Below are 23,296 nucleotides of genomic sequence, written 5' to 3'. Positions count from 1 at the left end.
TTTTTAGCTACCTGCCTCCATATGTTTTTCTCCCAGTGACTGTGAACTCCTCAAAGGCAGTGTCTGTGTATTTTTCTTTTTTTTTTATTCTCGGTAGCTGGCATAGTGTCCTGGCATGCATGCCAGGATGCTCCTTAAACATTTGTTGAAAAAAAAAGAATAAGATTGGGAGTGGAGAGGAGAGAAAGCTGAGGTGTGGCAAAAAAATCATCCAAGATTTGGATCAAAAGATTTGACTATATCAAACTTGGCCTAGCTTTGTAATTTCAATAAGTTAGTTAATTTTTCTGTATTTTAGTGTCTTCATCTATATAAATAAGGAAAATAAAGCTATATGATAATTATGTTTAGCAGACACTTAACATCTAATTTTTGCTTGGTGCCTGACACTACTTTAAATGCTTAACATAAATTAATACATGTACTATTTAAAATAAACCCATGAGATAGGTTATATTATATCCTCATTTTACAGATAAGAACACTGAAGGGCAGGGAGACAGTAATTTGCCTAAGGTGGCAACAAGGTAGTATATGTGAAAAGCAATTTGTAGACCATAAAGCAACATACAAATGCTGGATCCTAAAGGATATTAACTTATAACAAAAGACGTACTTTTTTTAACTTGATAGTATGTTTTCCTTAATATATCCAGAATATTATTTCAAGATGTAATCAATATAAAAATTAATGAGATATTTTGTTTTTTATACTGTTATAAATTTGGTGTTATTTTTTAATACTTTTTTTATTTTTCAAATACAGTTGGCATACAATATTATATTAGTTTTACACCATGGTGGTTAGACATTTATATAACTTACAAAGTGATGAACCCAAAATCTAATACCCATCTGACACCATACATAATTATTACAATATTATTGATTATATTCCTTATGCTATAGTTTACATCCCCATGGCTATTTTATGACTACCAATTTGAACTTCTTAATCTCTTCTCCTTTTCCACCGCCCCCCCAACCCTTTTCCCATTTGGCAGCCATCAAAATGGTCTCTGTATCTATGTTTGTTTCTGTTTTGTTCGATCATTTATGTTGTTCTTTAGATTCCGCATGTAACTGAAATCTTATGGCATTTGTCTTTCTCTGTCTGACTTACTCCACTCAGCATGATACCCTCTAAGTCCATCTCTGTTGTTGCAGATGACAAGATTTCATTCTTTTGTTATGGCTGAGTAATATTCCATTGTTTATGTGTACTACCTCTTCTTTGTCCATTCGTTCATTGGTAGACACCAGGTTGCTTCCATATCTTGGTTGTTTGCACGTCAGTGGGAGTGATTGACCCTCAGGTTGATTGGTTGTGAGGACTGACTCGTGAGGGGCTGGCTCTATGGAGCTGAATTCACTTTAGCAGGACTCTGGTGTCTGCCCAGTCTGCCCTTTGGGTGTATTATCCTCAGATGCAGCCCCGGGTGGTGCTCCAGTCTTGTCCAAAGTTGGCCACTGGGTGTGCTTCCTGCGGGACTTCCTGCGAGGGCCCCGCCACAGGCTAAGTTCAGCTGAAGCCTGTGCCCTTCCCAGGATCACCTCGCATGAGCCACCAAACAATTCATAGGTGGCCACTACCCACACTGGGCTTAGAGACGCCTAGAGAGGCCAAACCATGACTTGAGGTCGGCTGCCACTTGTGTCAGGCTGCTCAGAAAGAAGTAAGGGGCATACCAAGGCCAGATGCTGCTTGTTTAGATTTTGTGAACCTTTGAGAGATTTTAAGAAAGTCCACAGCACAAGCCAAGACAGGTCGTTTGTATAGAAAAGCTTCTAAAAGTGTTTGTATAGAAAAGCCTCCAGAAGTGGGACTGCAAGTTGGATGGGGCAGGGTCTCAGGGAATCTCCAGGACTGGGCAACCAGTGTTAGCCAGGTTCATGGAGAGATTCACATGGAGTCAGCCTGCGTCTGCATGCCTAGAGGTATGGACAGCTCAACAAAGGAACAATGACTTCCACCAGGACTTCTGTGTGGGAGAAAGCTGTCCCTTCAGCCCTCACCCTGAAGCCAGACCATTCATTTCGTCCCAGTATGCCCCTGGTACCTTTCAAGCTGTTGCCCCAGTGCTGGAGCTAAAAGCAAGTGAGTCCCTCAGCAAATAAGTCTGTGTGTAAGCCCTTTAAGAGAAATGTCTATCTCTCTAGTTGCCTTCTGTCTCACTCAGCCACAGTCTTCTCTGGTTTTCACAGCAAAGAGTCATGGAGACTCTTCTCGGCACTTGAACCCTGGGCTGGAGAGCTGGTATGGGGTTGGGACCCCCTCACTCCTTGGGGGGCTCCTCCACAGCTGAGATATTGCTCCCAATCTTTAACCACCACACGTGGCAATGTGACCAGGCCATTCCATGTCTCCTCCCTTCCTACCAGTCTCAAGGTAGCTTCTTCTGTCCTTAGTTGTAGGACTTCATTCAGTTCAGCTAGACTTCAGGTGATTCTCAGTGATGGTTGTTCTGTAGTTGTAATTTTGATGTCATGAGAAGAGGCAAACACAGTGTTTACCTACTCCACCAGCTTGACCAGGATCTAGAACATATATTCTTGACAAGCCAGGTTTCTGGTTTCAGATTTGACTTGTAAAGAGTGTGGAAGTCATCATTCTCATCTTCATAAGAAAAAAAGCTGAGTAAACAGAAAAATCAATGATTGTTTTTATATGCATCAGAGAATTGAGGTTACAAAGCAAACTCACCCTGGACAGGAACACAGAGAATCACAGTGAGTCAAAGCCAAGATCAGGGGCAGGATGAACTGCTGGAGGCTTAATGTGAACAACATAGGTTAAAAGCTGAAAACAGATAGGGGCCCAGTCTTAAGGAGGCCCTGACCCTCTCATGTGTTTTACCTCCAGGAGTTCCACCAGGTTATCACATTAAAGATTGTAGAAAAATCCCTTCATGCTTCTGGCAGGAGGAAGGGAAAAAATAACTGGTTTGAAATATACACAGAGCTTTCCGTCCTCCATAACAGAGGCCTACCATCCAGGTTATCTACTCTGCCAGAGCCTTGTCTGCCCTGGGAAAAGACAGCTGGACAACCTCAGCCCCCACTAACCTTCCTGTTTTACGTAAGAGAAAGTGGTAAAAAGGCCAAGAAACACTTCTGAAGGTCACAACCCAGGGACTTAGCCCCACTAATAAAAACTAAATTTAATCAAAAGATTATAGGATGATTCCCTTCCCGAACACCTGACCACCACATCTAGTATAATAATATGGATTACAACTGAGCAACCTGCAAGGCACTCTATTTAAGGAGTTTCTAGGGAAACCACAGAACAACAGGGGAGACAAACACAAGCACACTGAAAAAAATTAAAGTTTCTAGCACCTACAGCTTCAGCAAACATTCAACAATCTGGCTTCTAGCTAGATTAGCATAAAACCTCACACTAAAAGCTTGATCATCTCAATTTCCTATTACCAGGTACATCATATCTGGCTTTCAACAAAAAATTACAAGGCATGCTAAAAGGCAAGAAAAAACTCACTGAGAAGAGAAAAAGCAAACATCAGAACCAGACTCAGATGTGACACAGATTTTGGAATTATGATACAGAATTTAAAATGACTATGATTAATATGTTCTCTAATGAACAAGTAAAATGAAATCAAGAACAGATAGATAATACAAGCAGAGAGATAGAAACTCTAAGAAAAAATTAAAAGGAAATGTCTAGAGATCAAAAAACACTTAACAAAAATGAAAAATGCCTTTTATGAGTTCATCAATAAACTGGGCACAGCCAAAGAAAGAACCATTGAATTGAAGATGTGTCATTAGCTACTTCCCAAACCAAAATGCAAAGAGGAAAAAAAAATAGGAGAAAAAAACAACAGAATATCCCAGAACTGTGGGACAATTACAGAAGATTAAACAGCCATGCAATTGGAATACCAGAAGGAGAAGAAAGGGAAAGGAACAGAAGAAGTATCTGACATAATAGTGGCAGAGAATTTTCCAAAATATAGACACCAAACTACAGATCCAGGAATTTCAGAGAACAGTCTGCACGTAGTCATATTCAAACTGCAGAAAAACAAAGACAAGGAGAAAATCTTGAAAGAAGCCAGAAGAAAAAAAGCACCTTACCTATCGAGAAATATAGACAAAAATCACATCAGACATTTAGTCAGAAATCACATAAGCAAAAAGAGAGTGGACTACAGTATTTAATGTTGAAAGAAAAAAAAAAAACCTAGCAGCCTAGAATTCTGTATCTGGTAAAAATTTCTTTCAAAAGTAAAGAAATGAAGACTTTCTAAGATGGCAGTGTTACAAGGGATAGGAGGGAGAAATTGTCAGAACTCTGTTATAAGGGACCCGTACTGCTTGTGAAATAGTATAGTGTTATTTGAAAGTGGGCATGGATTAGTTATAAATGTACATTGCTAACACTAGGGCTAAAAAACTTAAAACCACTTAAAAAACTTAAAAATAAGTATAATTGATATGTGCTAATAGAAATGAAAAATGCAATCATACTATAGTTAAAATCAGAGAAGGCAGATAAAGAGACAAAGAAGAAAAGAGTAAATGCAACAAATAGAAAATAGTTACCAATGTGGTAGATATTAATCCAACTCTAGCAAGGCATGTTTTACAGGTCAGGAAACTAAAAGTAGATCCATAAAGTGGGACTAAGGGCAAAGGAGGATCCCAATATGTTAATTTTAAAATTTATGGTTTTTAATGAAAAAAAATTGGTGAAGTTAAAGCTCATCTTTATTGTTTTTTTTTTATCCTGTAATATTTACTATGCTTTTATATACTCATCTTCATTTTAATAGAACTCTATCCTCTAGAAGAAATGTGGCTCTTTAATTTTACTCTACTGAAGAACAATGTTGTAATTCTATACTCAACCTTTATAAATTTTTTTTAAACACAAGATTTCTTTATTAAAACAGGGATTTTGCCTCTTGTGCTGCTGTTGTTTTCAGCAGTGAGACTGGAGATGTCTGACTAGCTCTAGACTGTCCCCCAGGTAGCCCTGTGCGGCCCTGGGTCCCACAAAATGATCATGACAGCCTTGGCCCTTCCCTTACCATCTGACCGGAGTCAGGCCCTCTGTCTTTAGTCCCTAGGAGGTGAGGTCTCTGTCCCTGGTCTGGAATAATGCACGGAAGGAGAGTTTACCCTGTTGATCCAAGATGCAACCACTTTTAGCAGTGATGTGTACATGACTGATATTAAAGGCAATCAAACACTGCTATTCTTCTTTTCCCTTGTACCGGCTTTTAGAAAGAAACTTAGAATTTTATCTTCCAAAAAGTTCCCTTCAGGCTTAGTCTGTGCAGCACCATTAGTACACTTGGGGAACGTCTAGAAATGCATGGGCCAGCCTTGGGCATCACCAGTGTGTGAGCTGAACCTCATGGGTAAACAGTCTGCTCCGAGAACTGGCCCACAGACAGTGCTTCCCAAGGCCAAATATAAAAGAACAAATAACAGAACAGAAGCACCAAGGCTGGTGGTGATGTACATCTACCACATTTCAGGCAAGAATCTTTTTAGCAAAAAAATTTTACTTTGATGGCAATGTCACCTTGGAAAGAGGTGACTTCTTGGAGAGCAGCAAGAGAAAACTAATGTACTCTAATGTCATGGTATCAATGTGTCACTTTCATGATATTTCATTTCAGGGATCTTTTCGTTTTTATAATTTCTTCATTTCTGTTTAGTAAAAAGGTAGATTTTGTTCTGCTTTATAGTTTCCAGGGATGATAGTAATTATAATCGGTATTAACTAGTAGTCATTTTTGCATAAGGAAAGTGAAAATGAAAATGTAATCATACCAAGAGCTTCCCAATTATTAGAAGTTCTTATAAGACCAGGGAACCATAGTGGTAAATTAAAAGCCCAATGATTAGGTGATGTTATTAGAAACAAACAAAAACAACAACTGAAAAAAAAATGGATGGCACAATTACCCATCTCCAATTACTCTTTAAAATACGTCTTTCTAGGTATCAATCATTCCCAATAGCTAATCCTACGTCTTTATTCAATATGTATCCATTGCATATTGTTCTTCTTAAATGCTTTATTTCAATCTAGTTATCATTTGTACTTTTGAATTTTTCATAGGAGATTGTTTAAAAATACAAATAGTCAATCAACTTCAAGATTTCTCATTTTCTGTGGAAATCCATTTTTTTATTTTCTGTATTTGCTAAAATCAGTTCCATTTACAAGAAAGTATGAAAACCAGGTGAATTAATGAAACTAATATGTCTTCGAGTTTTACCAGCCCGTATTCTTCAAATGCTGTATCTATTTTCTCTTTTATTTTTTCCTTAAGGAGTTTTCTAAGTGCTGGTGGATTCTACCACTTGCTGCGAGGTTCAGAGTATCATCCATACCCCTTGGGGACATTCATTAACTTCTCAACTGTTTAGTGGTTAAAAATTTATGAGAGAGAAAGAACTGAGATTGTGTGCAGGAGAGTGATGAAAAGTTGCTGTGGGGTCTCCAGCCTTACAGGCAATTAAACACTTCCTTGTCTTTGTTCACTAGAGTCACATATAAATTACTACAGTTACCTGCTAGTTAACTTTCTAACTAAAAACACCAATAATGCTACACAGTGATTGCCAGTTTCCCCATCTCATATGTTTTATGGGGTCAAGGTACTTATAGGATGTGCGAATTAGTGCTTTGGTTTTAAGTTCAGCGACTGGCTTTTCACTTATAACTTTACTCTCTGCTGAGTCAAAATGTGTTCTTGAGAGAAACATGTGCTTAATTTCCAGATAGAAAACTATCTGCTCCGGAATCATGAGACTAGAAAGTACCTTCAAGAGCAGGCCTACCGCCTCCAGCAAGGCATCGTCACCAGTACCACACAGCAGGTAAGAGGGCACGTTCTGTTTCCACACACTCTCAACTGACCTTTCTAAGAGCATAGCATGAAGGACTTGTTATTTGACTCATTCCTAGTGGGACAATAAGAAATGTTTTCTGAAAATGACAAATGTAAGTAGAGTTTGGGGGACTATGTAGAGCAAGGCTAATTCTAATGCTAAATATGCACTTTTAATTGTTGATGATTTTATATCTTAAGATTGTCAGTAAGGTATATTTTAGATTTTCTTACGAACATTAAGAACCCATGATTGCAGATGATAAAATTGGAGAGTCATCACGCTGCTATCTTGGAGACATTCTGTTCCTTTCTCTCTGCTCCCTCACATATCACGAGTAAGAAACAAATTCCCAGATTCTTCTGAATAATGAAGAATTTGTTGAGTATTAATTAAAACTTAAGTGCTGAAGAGAAACCGAAGTACTTTTCTCTTCTCTCTACCCAACTTTAGAGAGGAAAAGAGAATTATAATGATTTTTAAAGTGTGGAATATTTCCTCCAAAAATTTCAACCAAACCCAAGGATCATAAAGTATTTGAGGAAAACTCATAGCATATGTAAAAGAAAGAGCAACATAAACCAAAGAACTGAGGTCAAATAATTCTGAGTATAGCAGAGGACTTTTTTTAAAAAAAAAATTGTAATTATTAAGTTAGTGGAACTTGAGAAAATATTATGTCCATAAAATTATAATAGGCTGCTATGGAAAGGAATAGTCACAGCATAGGAAACAATGTTTAGCGATAAAAAATATACTGTGATATAGAATTAAACTGCTAGGGTACAAATTAAGCTATTCCTCTAGAAGAAAAAGTCGAAGAAATCTTTATTGCATAGTAAAAAGAGAGATGAAAAAAAAGTCAAAATGGTGAATAGATTCAAAATGGCCAACAGCTTTCTATTAAGAACTTCAAAATTTAAAAAGATGATAAAAAAAAATTTAAACATGTGAAAATGATAGAAAACCATTTCAAACGAGTCTTGGTGTTGATATGACCCACTGAAATTGATCAAAATGGGCAAAAGACCCACCTAGATATATCCTGGTCAGAACATCTAGACTAAAGAAAAGAATCTTCATAGCATTCCAAAGAGAATAAACGGGCAGTCTTACAAAGAAACTAGAACCAATTCTTAACGTCAGTCTCAGTTACTAGAAGCAAATGAGCCAATTAATGTCATTGAAGTTCAGTGGGGGATTTATTTTTGGACCAAGAATTCTATACCTAGCTATTTTATCAGTAGACGTGAGAACAGAATAAAGATATTTTCAGAAATAGACCCAGAAATTTCACCCCCAATATTCCATACAAAATTTTTTTTTGAAGAGTTTCTCTAGCATAACAAAGAAAAAGAAGAAAGTATACAATATGAAGTTTAAATAAAAAACTAGAAAAAATAAAATCATAAAAGTTATAAAAGCTGAACTAAAGCTTTTAAAAATTGTCGTTTTGGGACAATTTGTTTTGAGCTGCAGGATTAAAAGACATAGAATTCATTTCTTTCTCTAAGGATCCCGTAATCATAATTCTACAACTTCATTTTAATGGGTTTAAAATTTTAATATGAACTTACACAAAAAGGGGAAACCTAATTATTGTTACATAAAAATGTAAATGTTGGAAATCTTAATTTAAAAGTAATGAACTAAGTAAAATAGGGATGAAGAGGGAGAAAGGTGAGTGTAAATATGCTAAATTTTAAGTTTTTATTTCATTCAATCAACTGCTATTTTCTATAATTTATGCATCAAAAATATAAAAACTCTGCTATTTAAATTGGAAATGGAAGCCACCAAAGAAATAAAAAAGCAGAAAGTCATAAGTGTTTATTTCATCACATTGAAAGGAAATGACTGGTACGGAAAGTAATTTGAGACCATCTTGTGTGCTTTGCACTATTTTCTCACCTTGGGCAGATGCCATTTTAATTTTTTTTTTTTGTTTTTTCTTAAGAGAATTAAAAGTGTTCATAATAAAAGCATCATATGTAATATTCCAAGTAGGTAAAATTACACAGATGACCATGTGGACATGCATAGAGATTTGTGAAAGGGTGCACATCAAAATGCATATCTGTGCAGGTGATGCAGTTTTACTTCACAATATTTGAAGACAATATAGTCAACATGTGTTATTTATATAAACAGAAAGCAATAGGTGCTGGGAAAAATAATTATGAATACTAGTGAAGTAACAGGGAGTTTTGAGAAAGAAAACATGGTTTTGACCGTATCAGTGCCTTAAAATTTTAATTTTTTTGTCCTGCAAGGGACTAATATTAGCTTAGTGCTTTACGGTTTCCTGTTATTTCCTGGTTTTAGTGTTTAACATTAAAAGCAGTGAGAGTGCTAAAATCTTATGTTGAACTTTTGCCTTGGGTTCCTTTATGAGTTCCCATAATGCAAGCTTTTCTTAGTACTATTTCCTTCCAACTTTTTTCCTCATTCATAGGGAATTTTGCCCATCCCCCCAAAATTACTGCAGCAACCTTTAATGCTGTTTCTTAAAAGCATGTTACGTCTTCTTAATCAGGAGGAAATTATACACAGGAGGCGGATGTTTAATTCTGCATGGGTGGCGCCATTCTGAATTAAGTCATTATGTAGTAGGTATAGTGCCACCTTTTCACTTTGGGGATTTCTCAGGATATTATGATTAGCAGTTTTTACAGTTTAATAGTTTCAGTCGCTTAAGGAGAATTTTATCTCCTTTTTATTGAAACTTCTTATTAAAGTTCCCAGAAATCTGAATACGAAAAGAATAAACCCTCCATTACTAATGTCCTTGTCAACCACCTAGCCAGTCCTCATCCCAGGTGACTCCAAAAGGATTAAAATAGCTTTTAATGAAACATTGAATCTCATGACTGTTCATATATTTATTTGTCTGTCTTATTTCTTGATTTAGGAAAGACCTTTGTAAGATTCAACACTCCATCTCTGCTTTTGATCTCTTCTTTTCCATCTTAAAGCCCTTTTAATCAAGTGTAAGCAAACTCTTTCTGTAAAAAAACAATAGTAAATACTTTAGGCTTTGCAGCCAGTGTGGTCTCTGTTGCAACTACTCAACTGTGAGTTTGTAGCTGAAGCAGCTATAGACAGTGTGTATCTGAATGAGTGTGGCTGTTCCAACAAAACTTTATTTGTAAAAATGGGCCCAGAGTGGCTTGTAGTTTGCCAGCCTATCTGCTTTGAAGTCTTCTTACCCTTTAAAAAAAAAAAGACAATTTTATTCCCTAGAGCTGTTTACTCAGCATTTTCTCTTTCCTTCCTTTCACGTGCAGATTTTTATGCTCGCTTTCATGACTTTTTTGCCACCCTCTCAATTTTGTAATCTTTCTAAATGTGACCTCTGCCCCATCTGTCTACTGAAATGGCTCTCTTTGGTCTCCTGGTCACCAGGTCCAGAGGCCATTCTCCCTCTTCTTCTTCCTAGGAAAGGAGAGGGCAGTATAGTGTAGAAGTTAGGAACTTGGGCTCTCGGGTCAGATGACCAGATTTAAGTACAGTCTCTGCTGTTCCCTGTCCCTGTGAATTTACTGACCTCTTAAGCCTTGATTTCTTCATCTGTAAAATGGAGATGACTGAGAGGTGCTATGAGGGTTAAATGAAATAATGCATGCAAACTTGACTCCTCAACAGTAAACATTAATGTTCGTTGCTGCTATTATTTTATTATCATGATTCATCATCATTATTATAAACCACCGCATCTTCCTTAAGACTCCTCGGTTCACTTTACAATGCGCCATTCTGAATATCTTTCCACTGTCCCTTTGTCTCATCTGTCTCTTTTCTACACAACTCTTTCTCCCTCATCTTCCAAATGCAGCCATTTTTCTAAGTTTTGCACTTGGTGCTTTTTTCCTTTGGCTATTTCATCTACTTCTACCAATTTAACTCTCTCAGCTGTGGATGACTCCTGGGTCTCTCCCCTCGGTAACTTTTTTTTTCCAGAAAGTCCCGTCTTTTCAACTACCTGTTCAGCATCTACACCCAGATGGCCCCCTGAGATGTAAGGGTCACTAAGACCAAACTAATCCCCTGGAACTCCTGATTCGGTCATTTTTCTCAGTGACATCGTCATTCACCGTGAACCTGTGGAGTTGTCTTGGACGACTCATCTGCTTTCCTTATCCAGTGGTTGTCATGTCGTCCCCATTTACCATCGAAGTATCTTTTGCAGCTGTTCTGTTCTTTCCATTTCTGCTGCCAGCCCTCTTACTAAGGTTGCTTGTTAACTCCTTCCTACCTCTTCTTTTACCACTATGACAAGAACTAGTTTATCCATCTTATGTGTCTCCTTTGTATCAGTCAGAGAAGTTGAGTCACAATGAGTGTTATGGGGGAGGGGACTTTTAGGCCCTTACAGCTGTAGGAGGAGCTGGGAACACACACCCTGTGCCTTGTACCCTGAGCAGACTCTGTGGTTTGTGTCTGAGTCTCCCACCATCTTGCCTTAACCTAACATTCCAATCTGATTGCTCACAACCAGGTTCCTCTGTCCCTAATCAGGAAATAGAAGTCACAAGTATCTGCATGTGCCACTGCTTATGTTCATTCTTTTGCTTAAAGATCCCTTTTTTCAATCCATTGAAATCTTTCAGGACCCAGTTCAAAAGCTACCTTCAGTCTCAACTAGATGTGATCTCTCCTTGGCTGAAATCTTTTAGAACTTTCTATCATTCATTTATTCATTGAATAAACACTTACAAAATGGTCCATCATATGGCAGGCACTATTGTAGGCTATGGAACTTTGGCAGTGAACAAAATAAAATGTGCATGTTCTTGTGGCTATTAGATTATATAGCACTTTAAATCTTGTGTTACTCTTAATTTTGACTATTTCTTTCCTCTTCTACGTTTTTAAGTTGCTTGGTGGCAAGGGGTGTGTCTTATTCAGGACTATATCCCATGCAATGCTAGGTGTTCAATGTATTTCTCTTGAATTGAATAAAGAAATAGACATGGAGGAAGATAAAGTTTTCCACAAATAAACTATTTGCTGGAACCGAAGATCATTGTAACAAGAGAAACCAAAGACTGCATTTGTTGCTAATAGTTCTGAATTGCGCTCTTGGGTTCTACAGCCCATTATATTCAAAAAAGCCTAAGTTGTCATTAGCAAGTGTAATATGATGAGTTGGGGTGTGATTTAGTTGCCGAAGAAGCCAATTTGACTTGTACCCATTAATAGAAGTGTACTTTCTGCGGTAAGAAATGTGATAGCCCTGTTCAGCCCACCAGTCCACTCCTCCGGAGTTAGTCTGTTTTATCAGGGGGGGTGTATTTCATGAGGATCATAGATGGAAGAGAGCATTCAGAGAAGTAACCTGGGGTGGGGGAAGGTGCAGGGACCACAGAACTGTATCACAGGAATGGTAAAAAGATCTGGGAATGTTAAGCCTGAAGAAAAGAAGATTACAGAAGAAAAGATAGCTATGTTCCAACCTGTGCAAGACCAACACATGGACAAGAGCTGGCGATTGTTCAGGGAGTTCTCAGGGGAAGTCACAGACCTGCAGGAAGGATGTGAGAAGACAGGTTAGGACTCAAAATAAAGAAGACCATGTCTAGGAATGACAGAGCACATTTCCTTGGAGGGAAGTGGGCTTCTCAAACTATAGCAGTTAACAACTTTTCTGGGTTGCTTTAGAAAACCAGGGCACCAAATGATTAGGGAGGTTAAACCAAAGAGCAAAGAGCAGTCATCCGCCCTGAGGTCTCCTGATGGGATAACCCAAGAGATGACAGTCTTTCAGATTGCAATTTCCTTTATTTTTCACATTTGGGTAACTTAGGGGCTTGAATTATTAACAGATAGCCAAAGCCCTTGATTTCCTTTTTTCAGAAATTTCACTTGCCTTCTGTGTAATCATTCTTAAATAGTTTAACTTTTCTGGGCCTCGAGCTCTTTAGTTGTAAAGTCTGAATGTGATCTCTTGGGCTGTGCTAACCTTTAGCAAGTGCATGTTCAGAAGAATCTTTGAGATTTGTGGTATTTTCTGTCTTACTTGAAGAACTAGATTTTTGTTTCATTTGGATATGATTTTTGAAAGTTTCATTTAAAGATCACTCAAAGTTCTTTTAAGACCCCTCTTCTTGGTGAATGCTTCATGGCACACATTGCAGGGGGCTTCTCGGTCTCTCATGATTATTAAAGATGATAAGTTTATAATGCCACATCTACACACCTCTCAAATGAGTCTTTTGTGTCCTCAGATGTATATCAGTTTCTTTCCTAGTATGTTGTTAATTTTTTTTTCCTCTTGAAATTAGATAGTCATTCTTGGTAAGATATGAATTATTGATGACCATTTTTGCTTTGGGAAGCACAGATCAATACAATAGTTAGATGAGTTAGAATTTATATCAATTAAGAAGATTTGAAAAAACATAGAGTTAGGTCTCTGCAGGGCATTGAGTAAATGCAGAAAGGTAAGACATGATCCCTGCCCAGGAGCTTGGATTGCAGTGAGAGGGAGAATACGGTATGAGAAGGCTTATTCATATAACTTCTCTTTCCTGTGAGGAGCTCCATCTAGTTCACTTATGTAGCCTCAATGCATTTTATAGTAATAAGAGCTGCTCTGCATATACATTAACATTAGCATTACTGGCCTTTTGTCAAGAGAGTAGGCACTTTGAGTGGTGTTATTTTACTGGATTGTTTTTATAACACACTAGGAGATTATAAGGTAAGTGTTATGAGCCTAATTTCATAAAAGACAAAGGCAAGAGAGGTGGTGATACAGCAGCAAGCAGACATGGGCTTTGTAGTGAAAGTGCAACTCTTCTGAGCAGTGTAGTAGTTTCTATTTTTGTAGAATTTATGGGGGAAGGAGGGCTGACTCTGGCTTCCTATAATTATATCAGATAATTCAAAATAAGTAGACACATGTGAATTTAAATAAGAAATATCGTTAGACTATCATCTCTGCCAAAGTGATCAGGTGGGATGGGACTCTTGATATATAAGGTCTCTGGCGAACTAATAATTTCTTAAGAACATGAAATAGATAACTTGCAGCTCTGATCAAAATGTTGGAGAAACTTTTTAAACTGTGGTTATCTTTTTCTTTAGACTTCTTAGCTTTCTTCCTGCTTCTCTCTGTGAATACAAATATAAAAGCATAATACTTTTCTGTACTAATTTTTGTCTCCAGTAGTGATCTACCACTTCCCTTTGGGTTTTATGTTTAAATCCATGGAACAACTTAAAATGATTCATGTGTAATTAACCAGGGAGAGGTAGCTTAATGGAATAGAAACGAAATGTTATTAACTTTATTATTACCTATGTTACTATAATAAAACCTTAACTTGCCCCCCCCTTTTTTAGTGGCTCTTAATATATTGAAAACTACCTGATATAATTGAATTAATTTAGAAAAACATATTAATTTCCAGGGATGTTCTGATTTCCAAGATACTGAGACTAACTGGCTATGGGCATCATTTCGTAGTCATCTCTACAGCCTCAGAATGGCACATTTTATGTCTGTGTCTCCTCTAGTACCTAGCATTCTGTTTGACACTTAGAAGGTAGGCAATAAAAATTAATGAAGGACAGTTACTATTTAGCAAAATGTCACTGAGTAGCTACGAGATTCTGAGTCATCAAGAAGGGTTCACTTTTGTTCTGCGTGCTATATTTCCTAAGGCAGGAAAGGGGACCAAAATTTCTTCAGTGCTTTTCTGGAGTTAATGTTGCCAAAGGTTTTTTATATGAATAGATAAATTAATAATGGGCTATAAGCTGCCTTCTCAATGATTTTAGTTAGAAGTTTTCGTACTCATTCATTCTGTGTTTCCTTCTATCTGAATATCGGCTGTGCTCGTCGGAACACTTGCTGTCATTTTCATGGTGTGGAGCAGATGATTGACAGAATATGTGTGAAAGTACAAGATCATCTCAACTCCTTGCGAAACTGTGGGGGAGATGCTGTCCAGGAAGATTTAAAATTGGCAGAAAGGCTCATGCGTGATGCTAAGAACTCTAAAACAGTGAGTTTCACTTTGGGCTACGTGAGCATCTTATATAATAAAAATGTTTTTTAAATTCAGTTTTAGAAACTAGTTCCAACTTTGTATACCTTTCTACCCAGTTCCAAGTTTGCTAACAAGTGGCAAAGTGAACCGAATTAATCTTTGCCTCCTCTCCGTACCTGTACTAATTACCAGTAATCAAATGTAGACTAAAAGGCGGAGGGCTGATGTGATTTACAAAGGACGTAGTCAGGTCCCTAGTAACTGAGAGATAGTTGTACTTTAACTGAGTAAAACCCATTTAATGTTATTCTGTTTGCAAGCTGATCTCATGACACTCCCATCTGTCACCTCTAAAAAGAAGTTTCTCTAAATTAGAATTTGGTTCCCAAAGTATGCCTTGCTAGAGAAAGGACTAACTGGGATCTGGTCCTGGCTAGAAACACACACTCCATGAATGTTTTGAGTGGGAGGAACCTTGGCAAAAGTCAGATACTTTCATGCCCTAGATGAGGACATTAAGACACAAAGGTGTAATACAGCATTCCTATGGTTTCAAAGCTGGACCTTAGTTTACTAATCTGTGTAAAGGAACTTTGGTCAAGAATAGATCATCTGTAATAATATTTCTCCACCCTTTTTACTAACTCTGCTAGGACTTTGGTGCTTATTTAAATATTTCTTTAATTATGGAGAGGCGTCTTTTATTTTTCTTACAGTTGTTACCAAATTTATACCATGTTGGTGGTGCGTCTTGGGCAGGAGCCGGCGGCTCACTATCCAGTCCAATTCAGGAGACCCTGGAATCAATGGCCGGAGAAGTTACAAGAGTCGTGGATGAACAGCTAAAGGTTTGCATTCTGTTATTTTGGAAAATGACATTTTTGTGATTTAACTATGTATGATAACCTTTCATACCATAGCTGCCTATATTTTATAGATTTGTGTGTGTGTCTATACACGTACCTACACACACATGCACATGTAGTAAAAATTGAGTACCGTGTCTTTTCCAGCTTCATTTATAAATTTTGGAGTAACTTCTTACATAATGAGATCAAATAAAACCCATGAAATTCAATTTTATTTTTGATGGTAAATCTCTCAATGTAATTAGCATGACAGGTTGCCACTGATAAGAGAATGATTGATTTCTATTATAGATCAGAAAAAGAAGTCTGCTCTAGGAAAAAATATCTTCTTTTACTACATTTGATTTAGAAAATGGGAAAGATGGCAGGAACTGTGCTTATAATTCTAGACGCTGCTTATATGAACAGTCTGTCATATAAACAGGAGCTGTAAGGAGCTGGCCCAGACAGGAAAAGGATTTAGAATGAACTTACAAAGCACCCACAGTAGCAGAGATTTATCTGTAGGCTCCTGGCTGAAAAAAAGTCTCTGAAATTTAAGTGAGTAGAGTTACCTAAAACCAGCTTTTTCTTAAGGTAACTCCAAAAACCAGTTACACCAGAGAAATGTCGCTTTCAGAAAATTTTCATCGTTTCCAGTCTGCTTATTCAAAGATGCCTTAAAAAAAAAACTGTCTAAATTTCTATAATTATCAGCTGTTTTCTGACACCACATCGCTGCAGCTCATAGAGATTTGATGTGCAACTCAGTGATATCTTTGCAACAGTCTCATTATTCTGTAAATTAAATTAATGAGGGAGAAAATATTGTGGATTATTTAGGAGTTTAATCCCCTGTCTTCCTATGCATATAATAGAGATTCTGTGTGCCATTTTTATTTTATTTAACCGTGGTGGTTTTGAATCCATTCTGAGCAGAGACGGACCTTAGAAAAAGTACTAATTAGTTGGTACAGAGTTCTGCCAGATCATTTGTTAGCTAATAGCACTTGTTTTATCCTCCAAGAAGGATGAAATATATAAGAAAGATAGTTTCATACACATTTAAACAGTCATCTTCGTTGCTTATTTCTGACTGTAATAAATGAAACTTACTCTTTGTTTAACATTTAAACAGTCCTAACAAATATACAAAAGAAGAAAGTAAAAATCACAGATAGCATCATCTTAACATTTTACTGAATTTCCAAGCTTTTTATGTCTACACATAATGTTACATATATGTGATCGTACTATATGTATGTTTTTATGTTCGGAATAATATGCAATTCTCGATCAGTGAGTAATCAACATCGTTTTAATGGCTACACAGTATTTCATTGTATAGATGGACCTGTGTATTGGGAAACCTCAGTCTTCCTGTGTGTTTCTCCTTTTCTTTCACCCAGGACACTCCACTTCCAACACTTCTGGTCACCAGGTGTAGGAGATTTCAGCCATCAAGCAATTTAACTCAATTCTGACACTACCTAGAGATAACATCAGAACCCACAGGTTAAGGGCTCAGTCGCACAAAATTGCCTCCCTCCCCCACTCCCACCCCCATTTCAGATGCCAACTGCAAGTCCAGGTAGTCACTGGTTCTTCAGACCATTTGGCAATATATGTGAGATTCTCATGACCTTCTCCTTAAGTTCGATTAATTTGCTAGAATGGTTCATAAAACTTACATTTACCAGTTAGTTAAAGGATATGATAAAGGATACAGATGACCAGCCAGATGGAAGGGATGCTTAGGGCAGGATATATGGGAAGGGGCGTGAAGCTTCCATGCCCTCTCTGGGTGTGTCACTCTCCACCACCTCCACATGCTCTGCCTGCCAGGAAGCTCTTCTAACCCCGGACACGGGTTTTTGTGGAGGCTTCATAATGTACATCTTCAGCCTTTTCCCCTTCTCAAGAGAATGGGGAATGGGGCTGAAAATTCCAAGCTTCTAATCATGGCTGGATCTTTCTGGTGACCAGCCTTCATCCAGGAACACACCCAGAGTCACCTCATTAGAACTAAAGACACTTCTGTCACCCAGGAAATTACAAGGGTTTCAGGAGCTCTGTGTTTAGAACTGGGGGCAGAGACCAATTTATATTTTCTATTATCTTACAGCCAGTATAGTTTATTTTCTAATTTCTGGTTAATTCTGTTATGGTAAATGCCTAAAATTAACCCATTCCTAGATCAAATGCTACATACATTTTATACTTTTGTATGAATTTGCAAACTGTTCTCCAGTAGTGTCAGCAATTTCTTGTTTTGCCACATTCTCACCAATATTACTAAGTATGTTAACCTTTTAATATTTATCAATATAATGGGTTAAAAACCCCATCTTATTTCATCTTTTGGATTTCTTTAATAACCAGTGATGCATCAAGCAATTTTATTATCCATTTGTGTTTCTTTTGTAAAATACATATTTGTATCTATTGCCTGTTTTTTTTCCTTTTACAGTATTTATAAGAACTTCTTTCATACTAAAGATTGGCTAGCATTTAGATCAGCATAAAACCGTAACAGGAACTTCCCTGCTGTCCCTTGTTCCAACTATTTTAAACCACAAGTTCTCGCTTGTGCCTTTGCTCCATTTCCTTCTCAGTGCAGTAAATGTTTGGAATTAGCTCTTGTTAGCCGTTCTTAGGAGAGGGTAGAAGGCAAAAATCTAAAGTAAAAGCCATTTGAATTTTTAAAAGCCTGAAATAATATAAATATATTTAGGACCAAAAATATTTTTCTGTAAATAGACATTCCCCACATTGTTTGATGGTGACCTTTCTGACCCCTTGTCAGTGTCATCAGTGTTCTCCACTCATTACAGCTTTTTTATTTGCAGCGTTGTGGCTTTTCTGTCATTCTCACTGTCTCTCAGGTCCTAGGATCCCAATGACCTGTTTTTGATATTCCCCACTCACTTGTTTTCTTTACTTTCAGTTCTTTTGAGTTTCAAGTTCGTTTCCTTTTGGGGTTGTCTGGCAGGCATGAACCATAGCAAATCTTCAAACACAACTTCTTAATTATATATTATTTATTAATTCCCTTTCAACTGAATATAGTAGACTATTTTCAGTAGACTATGGGTTGTTTATTTCCTGTTTCCTTCCAGTTTACCTGACAAGTGCTCATGATTTTACTATTTTAAAAATTCTGATTTGTCTATATAGACTTTCTAGGCCTTGATTTTCTTAAAAATTGAATAGAGAAAATGTGTTTTTACTGCAATGAATATTCAGTTTGTTATTAAACTACTATGATCCATATTTATTTTATTACTGGTATAAAATTTTTCTGGTTAAAGCATTCTTTTACCATTTCCCAGATTCTCTAAAATCTGTTACACTAGCAAAAGCAAAAGTGGATGGATTATTTTATAAAAATAAGTCTTTATTATAATGAATAAAAAAAATGGGACCTGCAGGCCTGGATTTGCATCCTGGGTTTGCTGCTAGCTGTTTGTGCTAAGCAAGTCTTCTAACTTCCAAGCTTCCTCATGCAGGATTGTCTTGGTGTCAAGATAATCAGGGGGTTCTTTCCAGCTTTAATATTCAGTTGTCCTGTATCATGGTCAGCAGTAGATATTTTGACTATTGGATGAGAATAAATTTAAATATCTCTTTGAGCCGTCTTTCAAAAAAGTATTTCAGAAGAATAAAAGAAATGGCCAGATGATCCAGCCTTCTTAGCAAAACTTCCTGGTGGAAAAGAAAGCAATAACTTTGGAGAGATTCCTCCTTCGAGAAGAGGTGATATTTTCTCTGGACTGGCCTGTTTTAGGTGTTTTAAAATGACACTCTCCCATTGTTTTTCCTTTTCTGGTTCTAACATTTCTTCCTGGAGAAACAGTAGATGAATAAGCGAGATTTGAATGTTTTAACATAAAAGAAACTTTCAGTTTTTCCTTCTGGTCTTGAATTTTAAAGTGCTCGTTTTGGCTATGGAAATTCTTGATTTCACTTAGGGCTTAAACTGGTAAAATACTTCACTGGTAAATAACAGATTAATGAAGGAAATGAGGCCCGAGTGGTGTAGGCTGGATTTTGGCAACTATTAACTCAGTTTGGCCAGAAGAGTTCTCTGAGTTTTCTTATTTTCCTACACTTTGTATTTTACAAAGCAAAAAAGGAAGAAAGATTTCAGAGCACTTTAGTATGGAAGTTGTATTTGCCTGTAATGAATTACAGCAAGTCACTGGCTCACTGCAAGAATGTGCAAGTGTAGCTGCCATGCTAAGAATTTTAATTAAATTTATTTTACAAACATTACATAGGTTTTCTAAGTACTGTTATTTTTACAATTAAGAAACAGAGACCCTTATAACTTTCATTGGGAAGATACTACAAAATGAAATCTGATTATCACATTTCAATTATAGGGACTGCTCAATGCATGTTGTCTGAAGACAAAACATAAACTAACAAAACGGTAAATATGTAAGAAAAGTTAAGAAACTTGTAGAGTGAGAAATCTTAACATAAGCCTAATTTAGGTTTCCAGAAGCAAAGAAAAGAGAGAATAGAAGAAAGCAGCACTTGAAGAGATGGTAGCTGAGAATTTCAAGGATGAAAGATTGTTCATCCAGAATATTCCAATTCAGGAAGAATGGTGATACTCATGTAGAATAGATAAGAGCAAATCCATGCCTTGAATTATCACAATGAAAAGTGAAAAACACTGAAGACAGAGGTGATCTTGAAAGGAACCAGAGGAAAAGAAAAGCCATATCACTTTAAAAAGATTACTATTAAGGCCAATAGTACAGCTCAGATCTCAACAGTTCATGGTAGCCAAAAGACCATAAAATAATATCTTCACACATCCGAGAGAACTTGCAGTGTAAACCAAGGATTATATACCCAATAAACCAGCATCTGTGGCTTGGAGGTGGACTGTCTAGTAAAGCAGCAGCCCCCAACCTTTTTGGCACCAGGGATTTGTGCTCCTATGAGAATCTAATGCCTGAAATCTGAGGTGGTGCTAAGGCAGTGATGCTAGAGCTGGGGAGCGGCTGCAAATACAGGTGAAGCTTCGCTCACTTGCCAGATGCTCACCTCCTGCTGTGCGGCCTGGTTCCTGTCAGGGCACAGACTGATACCGGTCCATGACCCCTGCAATAAACATAACTTTTAAGAATGAAGGTGATGAAAAGATATTTGCACAACCGATGTTGATAGCAGCACTATTCACAGTGGCCAGGACATGGAAGCACCCAAAGCGTCCTACAGTAAATGATTGGATAAAAAAGCTGTGGTACATATATACAATGGAATATTACCCAGCCATAAGAGGAGATGAAATACTGCCATTTGCGACAACATGGATGGACCTCGAGATAATCATGCTAAGCAAAATAAGCTACACAGAAAAAGTTGAAATCACATGTCATTTATGTGTGGGATATAAACCTAAAAGCAACAAATGAACAAGACAAACAAACAGAGACTCATGGCCATGGACTGTAGACTAGTGATTACCAGGGGGTGAGGGGAAGGGGGAGGGAGAGGTAAACGGGGTAAGAAGGTTCAAATATGTGGTGACACAAAGAAATCTAACTATGGGAGATGAACACACAGTGAAAAAATATATATATATATATATATATATGTATATATGCCTTACTGTTAAAGTGTACAGCTGAAACTTGTTGGATTCCATTGCCCAATGTCACTATAAAAAAAATTAATTAAAAAAAAAAGAATGAGGATGAAATGAAAACATCTTCGTCCTCCCCAAAACTGAGATGGTTTACTGTTATTAGACTATACTAAATAAACATCTAAAGGATATACCTAAAATAATACTAATAATAAAAATAAATAAATAAAAATTTTTTTAAAAAAAGGACAAGGATTCGAAAAAAAAAATGGCGTAGATGATAGAGGCTCTGTTCATTCCTCTGGCAACCAAATCAAAGCTGTGAAAGAAACAAGGAGCAAACAGCAAGGAAAATTGCGTGGGATCTAGATGAACAAGTCCTACAACTAGGAATTGAAATAAGAAATCACCCTGCAACGGGAGGAGGTAGGACAGGGCGAGGACGTGAGGCTGCCCAGTCCTAAGCAGCTGAGTGAGACGGAGGCTGCGGCAGTGCCAGATGCCTCTTAATGGGGCCGTATCCGCGAGCGGATTTTCACGGTGACGGACCTGCTCGCTCTGAGCCCTAGCGCCAGTTTAACTGCTCAGGAGGCACCAGGGACTTACAGCAGGACACTGAGTTGTCAGAGTGAGAGCCAAGTCGCTCTGAACAGAAGTGCCAGTGGTATCCATTGTTCCTCTGGTGAGCCCTCCCCACTTCTAGTGTGTGGACTCAGCACCACCATAGCCAAGGCGTCATCAAACTTGATAACAGGGCGCTCTGCCCAGAAGATTCCCTGAAACTCCACCTCCCCCCAACTCAGAGCCCCGCCCAAGCCACATCCAGGTGTTTCTTCACCTTAGGTGCCCCTTGCTGAGCAGTACCTAGACTCACACTGGAGGCAGCTGGCCTCAGCTTCTGGTGTGGCCTTTTGAGGCAACTATAAGCACAGCATCTGTGGATTGCTTGCTGAATCTTAACAGGTGGCCCCAGAGGAGCACAGGTTGGGGCTAAACTTGGCCTGTAGCTGAACTGCTCTCAGGACTGTCCCACTGGAAACCTAACCACACAAAGCCACACTAATAAGACTGGAAGACTTAAGAGCTTTGCTTAGTATATAGAAACAGACATGGAAAGGCAGCCAAAATAGGAAGATAAGCAGAAACCATAGGAGAGAACAGAACAGAGATCTAGAAATAATGGAGTCAAGCAATCTAACAGATGCAGAGTTCAAAACACTGGTTATAAAGATGCTTAATGAACTTAGGGGAAGTGTAGATGAATTCAGTGAGCACTTTAACAAAGAGATGAAAAACATAAAAATGGAAATGGAAATTATAAAAGGGAACCAGTCAGAAATGAAGAACACATTATCTGAGATGAAGAAGATATTAGAGGGAATCAACAGAGCAGATAAAGAAGAGGATCGAACCACTGATATAGAGGATGCGGAAGCCAAGGACACTCAGTCAGAATGGCAGGAAAAAAAGAAGCCAAGACTATAATAATTTTTAAGGAGCCTATGGGACATAATTCGATGTGAAAATATCTGTGTCATAGAGGTACCTGAAGGAAAATAAGATGTTGAAGAGCTATTTGAAGGAATAATGGTGGAGAACTTCCCTGACCTGGTGAAGGAGATAGACATACAAACCCAGGAAACTCAGAAAGTCCCACAAACAATGAACCCAAAGAGACCTACACCAAGACTCATTGTAATTAAAATGCCAAAGATTAAATACAAAGAAAGAATCTTAAAAGCAGCAAGAGAAAAGCAGTTATTTACCTCTAAGGGAGCACCCATAAGACTGGCAGCTGATTTCTCAGAAGAAACTACGCAGGACATAAAGGCTTAGCAAAAAATATTCAATGTGATGAAAACCCAGGAATCTACAACCAAGACTACTTTATCCAGCAAAGGACATAAAAAGAGCTTCTCAGACAAAAATAAGCTAAGGGAATTTATCACCACCAAACCAGTATTACA

At 37.6% G+C, this 23,296-nt stretch overlaps 1 protein-coding gene across 7 annotated transcripts in view; it reads left to right on the top strand.

The window, feature by feature from the left end:
- CARMIL1 (capping protein regulator and myosin 1 linker 1) overlaps window positions 1–23,296 on the top strand; it is a 262,767-nt gene that overhangs the window by 179,704 nt on the left and 59,767 nt on the right. For all 7 annotated transcript variants that reach the window (XM_025052169.1, XM_015595507.2, XM_015595506.2 and 4 more), the window contains 3 exons: window positions 6,769–6,867; window positions 14,763–14,891; window positions 15,593–15,724. In XM_025052169.1, the coding sequence (XP_024907937.1) occupies window positions 6,769–6,867; window positions 14,763–14,891; window positions 15,593–15,724 (360 nt within the window). The remainder of the gene's footprint in view (window positions 1–6,768; window positions 6,868–14,762; window positions 14,892–15,592; window positions 15,725–23,296) is intronic.

Source organism: Pteropus alecto, unplaced genomic scaffold (genome assembly GCF_000325575.1).
Source record: "Pteropus alecto unplaced genomic scaffold, ASM32557v1 scaffold106, whole genome shotgun sequence".
In the NCBI taxonomy this organism is placed as follows: Eukaryota; Metazoa; Chordata; class Mammalia; order Chiroptera; family Pteropodidae; genus Pteropus; species Pteropus alecto.
The sequence above is the reverse complement of the archived record's forward strand: the minus strand, read 5'-3'. Positions and strand labels throughout refer to the sequence as shown.